The following is an 8,205-nucleotide window of genomic DNA, read 5'->3' as shown; positions in this document are numbered from 1 at the left end:
ACTCTTCCCAAAGCTTCATAGTATGGCTTAGTAGTTTGATTCCTCGGTAGTTACCACAACATTGGGCGTCTCCTTTATTCTTATAAATAGGTACTACGACACTGGTCCTCCACTGGTCTGGCATTTTACCAGATTTGAGGATAATGTTGAACAAAGTAGTTTACCACAAGAGTCCTTCTCCCAGGCACTTCACACCTCGATGGTATGTTGTCTGGGCAAACCGCCTTAGCCCTTCCCATCCTCCTAATTTTACTTTTATCATATATATATATATAATCAACAAAAAGGTTGCAGTTCATTTTGAAAATTAGAAAACTTTCACAACTTTGATTTTCTTTTCACTAAGTTGATTTTTTATATGTTATTCTGCGTTATATATACACATAAGTAATATTAGAACAGTATATTTAGAGTTTGCTGGTAATTATCATTTCATGTAAATTATATATCTAAAAAGTATAAAGAATTTTTACATATTTTTTTATCATACAAATCTTTATTTTCAAACTCAATATCTGAGGTGAGTGGTTCCAGTTTGTCAACGGCTGTGATTGGTTCAGCTGGACGGCTGCTAAATAATATTCAAACTAATTTGCATCCACCTTTGACCATGGATAATGACTTAAAAATTGTATATTACAAGTTCCATGAACTATAAGTCTATAATTATTGAAGCCAGCTAACCAAGAAATCCAAAAATAAAAAAACAAGAACAAGAAGATTAACATGAAGCAACCAGAAAGCAACTGGTTTTCATGGCGGCTAGCCTGTGTGATGGTGGTGACGATGGTGTTCATATCCATGGCAGAGCCAGTTACATCACAGTCCAATAATAGAAATAGTACCTTGATGAGATATTATTGTAGTTTATATTATGGTAGAAGCGCCAACTATTTCTTGAGCAATCTTAACACCACCCTTTCTAGTCTCCATGAACAATTATCGGTCAACCGTGTACGTTATGCTGTCGCGCGCACTTTGCTCAATGGCGAGTCTGTGTGGGGCCTTGCTGCATGTCGCGGCTACGTCTCAACTTCCGAATGTGTTGCTTGTTTCAACTATGCTGTGGCTCAGCTGAAAGTGTGTGGAAGTGCCAATGGAGCTCATGTTTTTTACAATGACTGCGATGTTAGGTAATTAATTTAACTCTTTCATATTTAGTTTGGTAACTAACTTTGCTGTAATCTATCCATCCAACCATTTATAAAAGTTGTGAGCTAAAGAATCAAATCTTGTTTTCAGGAAATTGAAAAAAATGATCATGGTCAACTTTAGTATTTTTTTGTTTCAAGAATTAATATGATTAATATATAACAAATTGGATTTAATAATTCAAACAATAAGTTTTGAACAATAATAATTCATACGGGTAATAACCAATGACACAACTAGCTTTCACTTTAATTGGTTAGCGCAAAAATCCCACTCTAACAAAAAACTAACTTAGATGACCAATTTAATGATTTTTATCCTAATAAGGATGTTATCATATTTGTTAAATGACATTAATGAAACTTAGGAGCAAATAGAGGTACTCCGTTGTACTTGGATTACCTTAGTTAACGAAAACGAAAGCTAAATTTAACGAAACAACCTTTGATATTTTAAAACTGTCAATCAAACAGAGCGTGACAAGTGTCTTTTAGCGTAGTGGAATTCAATCTCACACATTTAATCAGGTGTCTAATTTGTTAGTTTTTTGCGACACATGTCCTCGTGTGATTAGTGAAAATTATTGGAAATTAAAAATAAAACAGTCAAACGACTATTTGTTAATGTCATTGGTCAAAATAGATATTTTCATTATTTTTCCTTTTTAAAACAAATTTTCTTTAATAAAATACCAGATATTTTAAATTCTAAATTGGTTATATTGTGGAAATACATGATACACATCCACAAAAATTAAAGCAAATTAATCCATGGGGTTTAATTTGAAATATAGTGATTACTGAGTAGTGACTACCGACTATCAGGTTTATGTCAATGGCTTGGAGACAAAAATTACAATTATACGAGACTCATAAGATATCATGACTTAAATAAGACGGAAAATATTTTTATGCAGGTACGAGAATTTTAACTTTTACGCTGACGCCAATATTCGGGCTGGTGTGGTAATATGTGGCAATATGACATCACCTCAGCAAGCAAACTTTAGGAAAACAGTAGAAGGTTTGATGTCAGACCTTCGAACTGCTGCACCAAGAACCTCTGATTATTATGCCGCTTCAACAAGACCGGTAGCTAATAGCAACCATACAGTGTATGCAATTGCTCAATGTAATCTAAACTTAAGCCAGAGTGTTTGTCAGGAGTGCTTAAACTCCAGATATAGTTCTTTAGATTCGTGTCTTCCTGTCACGAACGGGAGGGCCATTGACAACGGATGCTTTATGAGGTATTCTAGTACTCGGTTTTTTGAACTAAACCAGACTACTGATATCACACCTTTCCTTGGAGACAGTGAGGCCTCTACTATTCTAGATGTATATTCATGTTTTTGTTCACAATTATGTTAAATTTTAAACATTGCATATCAATGATTTACAGGAGATTCTAGTAAGAAGGGGTACATAATTGGGGGGGTTGTTGGAGGTGTATGCTTTCTTTTGCTGGTAGTACTTGCATTTTGTTTATGTCGACGATCAAAACATGCAAGTAGTCGTCCCCAAGGTTTAATTTCTTTCGAACTTATGCCAATCTAACATATTACTGGATCGTTTAATGTATTTACAACCTTCATGGTTTCCATATTAAATTTATGATTTCCAATGCTTAGATAAATCAACTGGATCAACCGACTTGCTTCAAGGTGCAGCAAAATACAGCTATGATGATATAAAAATAGCTACAAATAATTTTAGTGATGAGCACAAACTTGGTGGAGGGGTGTTTGGTGAAGTATATAAGGTACTACTGATGTAATTACTTGCAATACATTTGGTAGTTGACGCATAATGTGTTAAACGTGTCCAACACCAAATCAAATTGAAGACTCCTAGAATCTCAGAGAATATTTAATATAATAATTAGTTTATTATTATAAGATAAGTTAGTCTTATTTATTTAATCCTATTTGTTTTTTTAATTCAAATTATGTATTTGAGTTAGTATAGGATTAGGAACCATGGGTTTATATATACCATTGGTTCAATGTGTTAGTTAATTATTAAGTTTTTCTCGTTTGTCGTTTTCTTATTAAAAGAGTCGATCGTGTGTTGATCAAATCTCGTGTTTGTGTTCTTGATTCGCTTGCTCAAAGTTTAACAAGTGGTATCAGAGCCCGACGCTCATACCGGGAAGCGGTTTGAAGATCGAAGGTAGCCTCCGCCAGCGGGTGTGTCCGTCAGTGGAGGGCACGCATGAAAGATTGGCTTCTTCCGCAACCAGAAAACATAACATCAGTAGATGGAGACCAGTGCGGTGTTTCGTTCGACCGTTTTCATGTCATGCGAGAGTTCCGTTTGGGACGACAGGGGTGTCCGAAAGTCCGTGGCTGTTTTACAACAGATAAATAGTGGTGGCCAATCTTGGTTGGCTCATGTTAAGAAGTTTACCGTGTATCTAGTTTTCTTTATCGTAAGTCGATTAATAAGAAAAGCTCTTCGAGCAAACCATGTGACGGTGCGCGTGTTGCGTTGTTCTAGATACCCACTTCCAAGGAAGAACACGTTCAAGAAAGAAAGTTATTGACGTGGAGTGGAGTAAAAGGAAGCAATGAGCAAAGGTTTTGAGTGGTATTTTATATTTATTGGTGAGCCCCAAGAAAAGATTTCGATCAATGGTGTGTCCAGGATCGGATGTGTCCAGATTCCGATTAAACCGCTTGTGGTGAGTTTTCGATCAAAGGTTAGGCAGAATTGTAATGGCAGGAGCAAAGAAAACCTGATTGCTGTAGAGAATAGTTGACAGTTAACACAACATCAAAAGACGACAACAGATGTGAGGGTTGTCTACAGGTGTTAAAAGGAAGTTACAAGGTGGTTCGGGTCCGCCGATATAACGAGTCCAACAAGGTTGTCTGTCAACTTTGTTTTGGTGCTCATCGAGTTGAATGTTTCGGTGGTGATGTGCCATCACCGTGTGTCGGGATGGTTAAACCTCTGTGTGTCGAGCAATGATATTGTGCCATGACCGTGTGTCGGGTTAAATATCCGTGTGTCGGGGTAGTTAAGTGGGCTGGATTGATGACCCAACAGTCCCGAGTGATAACATTATTGGGCTGTCCAAACGGGACAGCAACATCATATGTTCGGGTCCGGTTTCGGGACTAGATCATGGCGTACGGAGCTGCAGCAAATTGAGGTGTTTGGAAGCTGCATGGGAGGTAACACTGGGCTGAAACTAGTGGTCAAGTGCTACCAAATAGTAGCGGTTTTGAGCTGCCAACTAGGACCATAAATAGGAGATCACGTTCGGTAAGATCGGATGTGATTTCGAGGCTGAATGAACATGTGTGGTTTGTTCATAGGAGAGTGTTGAAGATAATGAATACATGCAAGTTGCAACAAAGGTTGTTTGGATGTGAGTTGAATCTGTCTAAGGGTCTAATGGTGGTTCGTAACCAAAGGCCGAGGCAAGTGGTGAACAAATTATCAAAGCAAGGAGGTAAGCAACTTTTGAACCGAGTTTGAAGAGATCTTGCGTGGATCAAGGAGTAATCGACTAAGACACAACTTCATGTGAAGGCGTGTGACGAGTCCGAAAAATCAAGTCCAAAAGAGATACGAGTGTTGCAGGGCGTGAAAGACCTTAAAGTAACAAGTATGGATCTAGAGGGAGTGTTGAAATTCAACATTTGAGCTGATGTCAGAAGACGTGACATGTTGTGTTGAGTCGCGGGTTGTTTCAAGTCGAGGTGCTTCGTGTGTGTCACGGTTAGAAGAAGTTTGGTGTTGAGAGGGAGTGTTAAACATGTCCAACACCAAATCAAATTGAAGACTCCTAGAATCTAGGAGAATATTTAATATAATAATTAGTTTATTATTATAAGATAAGTTAGTATTATTTTATTTAATCCTATTTGTTTTTTTATTCAAATTATGTATTTGAGTTAGTATAGGATTAGGAACCATGGGTTTATATATACCATTGGTTCAATGTGTTAGTTAATTATTAAGTTTTTCTCGTTTGTCGTTTTCTTAATAAAAGAGTCGGTCATGTGCTGATCAAATCTCGTGTTTGTGTTCTTGATTCGCTTGCTCAAAGTTTAACATAATGTACGGTGATATGATACAGGGCATTCTCAAGAACGGGGACACTGTTGCAATCAAGAAAACAGTTATGGCCACTACTAGAGGAAAGACACACGTTGATGATGAACTTAAGATCATATGTAATGTTCACCACCGGCATCTTGTACGCCTTCTTGGATATTGTAACAAAGCGCCACTTCTATTTCTTGTCCATGAGTACATGGACAATGGCAGCCTTGATCAATTTCTCTATGGTGAGTCATACATTTTATTTCGTTCACAACTGCTTAATGTCTTTAAATCCTAATGATATCCATTCTGAATCAAGTAAACTTTTTTGCAGGTGACAAATCAAAGAATCTAAACTGGAGACAAAGGTTTGACATAATCTATGGGACGGCACGAGGTCTTGCATATTTACATGAGCAATATCACGTTACCATCATTCACAGGGATATCAAAACCAGCAACATTCTACTTGATAATGAGTTTCAACCCAAAATTGCTGATTTTGGGTTGATACGACTACTGCCAGAAGACAAGACTCATCTGAGCACCAATATGGCAGGATCCATGTAGGTTTAAATTAATAAATTTGTTAAGTTGGCATTAGTTTTGCTTATATATAGTGGTAGTGAATTCTCTAGAAGTACAAGAACTTTTAAACAACGCCTAAAAGTACTTAGCAAAATCCTAAACCAGGTACTAGCTAATCCCAAAAGGTACTTAGCAAACTACTCAATTACTACACTCAAGACCGAACAACATGTACACTGGATTTTGTTTCCCTTTTCTAACTCTCTTGAGGGTATCTCTAAAAAGATAGTTAATCTTAACAGGGATAGTGGTTACGTTGCACCTGAATATGCCATTCATGGGCAATTATCTGAGAAAGTAGATACATACAGCTTTGGTATCGTGGTCCTTGAAATCATTAGCGGGAAGAGGTGTCACAATGTCGAAGGCGATGAATCAATTGGTCAAAGCCTCCTTGATCATGTAAGTATCCCAAAGATACGGATTTATATTTTAAACACCAGTATATTTAATTTGGTTCTATTCTTTATGGTCAATTGGTACTAAGTTCTCATTAACTTCTCTTATTGTGTTTGCATTAATAGGCATGGAATCTATACGAAAGTGGCACACATTTGAATCTTGTGGATGAAAGACTTGATCCAAATGAATATGTAATAGATGTGAAGAAGATCATAGAGATAGCATTGATGTGCACACAATCACCTGTTTCTTCAAGGCCTGCAATGTCTGAAGTGGTTACACTTTTAAGTGACAAATCACAAGAAGAAATGCCACCGGTAAGGTCTACCTTTCACGAAGATGACAAAAATATTAAAGTTGATACATTGACATCATTGTCTTCCAATGCAACTGCATCCAGCATTCAGCTTTCTGGTCGTTAAAATTTCAGCTATATTAGATGATTCACATTACATATTTACACGTTGTTAATGTATAATAAGATCATGCGGTTGTGTTTCTCCCCGTATTTTCTATATTGATTTCCTCCCTTCTTTGGAGCTCTAGAGAGAAATCGTTCTCTTCATACATATGAATTTTGATGCACCAGTTTCATAGCTTTTAAGTTATTTATGAAATGTTTTTTTTCATACAAATATCAGTAACCTATATACATTTATGTTATAAATGTTGGATTTAATGGTCGGTTCGGGTCAAGTCAACGCGACCGACCCGAATGTGACCCGGTATGAGTTACACCGGGGGTAACGAAATATAAACCCACTTAAACGTTTACGTTAACTGGGCCCTACACAATCACTTGAAATAATAAGATGGTGTTTTAGGCTTTGGTTGGATAATTGGGCTCAAGCCCAATGGGTTTTATTTGATTAAACCCTATTTAGCTTTCTATACATAATAACATATTGTTATTAAGATGGTGTTTTAGGCTTTGGTTGGATAATTGGGCTCAAGCCCAATGGGTTTTATTTGATTAAACCCTATTTAGCTTTCTATACATAATAACATATTGTTATTAAGATTGAAACCTAACAAACTAAAACCCTAATTGCCACCATTTATTCCGGTGCCGTTTTTTGGTAACTCGATTTTCCGGCAGTCACTTCCGGCCACCGGAATTGCGTGTTAATCATCTTCTCCGGCTCCAAGACATAGCATATCACCACCCGAGCCCTTATAGGCCACTCGTGCTGTTCGTTGTTGCTGTCTGTCCGTTTGCAGCCGGTTTCCGGCGAACCCGACTTTCCGGCAAGCTTTTTCCGTCCACCGGAAAAACGCCACCACCCTCCAACGGTCTTTAAAACTTCGACGGAGTGCCGTCAAGTCAGTCGGAGCACCACCGCAGCCAACCCTCCATAGCTACGCTGCTGTTGCCGCCTCTTACTAGCCACTGGAGTTCCGCCGCCACTACTTCCGGACACCCACTGACCGCCGCCGCTGCAGCTGCTGTTCCGCCATCAGTGCCGCCGATCAGTTGCTGGATTCATTGGTTGTTTGGTTCTTTGATTGTGTCATCTAGCTCATATCGTTAGCCATCGGTGTCTTCACGGTTTCGATAACCGAGGTATATCGACTAACTTAACTATGGTTGATTTATTATTCGTTTATACGTACTCGTTTAACGTTGTAATCGGATCCGGGTTTTGGGTTTCGGTTTTGGTTCGTTTAATCGTTTAATCGTTCCGTTGCGTTTTTATAGTTTGTTTATATATCCATGTTTATTAATATTGATTAATAACTATCGAAACGAAATAATTACTAAAACGAGTTTAAAAGGTTTATCCGTTTTCGTGCCGAACCACCGTTGAAACCCAACAGTGGTATCAGAGCCGCGGTTACAACGTACGAGTCGATACCGGTTCGTTTAAAACCGGATCTACATCATAAATTTAAACCGTTTAAAGTTTTGATCTAGATTTATTTTCGGGTGATTTTAGATTTGGTCAAAGTTTTGTTTATTTTATTTGACCAAGTCAAAACGACCCGAAATTTTATTTATTTTGAATAT

The 8,205-nt window shown here is 37.7% G+C and overlaps 1 protein-coding gene across 2 annotated transcripts; it reads left to right on the top strand.

The window, feature by feature from the left end:
- Positions 1 to 641: 641 nt before the first annotated feature.
- On the top strand, positions 642 to 6,829 carry LOC143593219 (cysteine-rich receptor-like protein kinase 2). Of its 2 annotated transcripts, XM_077072922.1 has the most exons (9): positions 643 to 1,133; positions 2,069 to 2,466; positions 2,554 to 2,676; positions 2,783 to 2,913; positions 5,242 to 5,452; positions 5,542 to 5,773; positions 6,038 to 6,197; positions 6,320 to 6,462; positions 6,501 to 6,829. In XM_077072922.1, the coding sequence occupies exons 1-9, from the start codon at positions 727 to 729 to the stop codon at positions 6,538 to 6,540; spliced, it is 1,845 nt and encodes a 614-aa protein (XP_076929037.1). In that variant the 5' UTR covers positions 643 to 726; the 3' UTR covers positions 6,541 to 6,829. The 2 variants fall into 2 exon arrangements, with proteins under 2 accessions (XP_076929034.1, XP_076929037.1); XM_077072919.1 differs by having other exon boundaries at positions 642 to 1,133; positions 6,320 to 6,828.
- The last annotated feature ends 1,376 nt before the right edge of the window (positions 6,830 to 8,205 follow it).

This window comes from Bidens hawaiensis, unplaced genomic scaffold, assembly GCF_021521415.1.
Source record: "Bidens hawaiensis isolate Kalapana, Puna unplaced genomic scaffold, B.hawaiensis_p1.1 tig00001685_1, whole genome shotgun sequence".
Taxonomy (NCBI): Eukaryota; Viridiplantae; Streptophyta; class Magnoliopsida; order Asterales; family Asteraceae; genus Bidens; species Bidens hawaiensis.
The sequence above is the reverse complement of the archived record's forward strand: the minus strand, read 5'-3'. Positions and strand labels throughout refer to the sequence as shown.

What these genes read in the sequence shown, in the direction of transcription:
- LOC143593219 (XM_077072919.1), top strand. Translation starts at nt 727, where the DNA reads ATGAAGCAACCAGAAAGCAACTGGTTTTCATGGCGGCTAGCCTGTGTG. An exon ending in TGCAAGTAGTCGTCCCCAAG is followed by an intron (nt 2,677 to 2,782) that starts GTTTAATTTCTT and finishes TCCAATGCTTAG; the next exon opens with ATAAATCAACTGGATCAACC. An exon ending in TGTTTGGTGAAGTATATAAG is followed by an intron (nt 2,914 to 5,241) that starts GTACTACTGATG and finishes GATATGATACAG; the next exon opens with GGCATTCTCAAGAACGGGGA.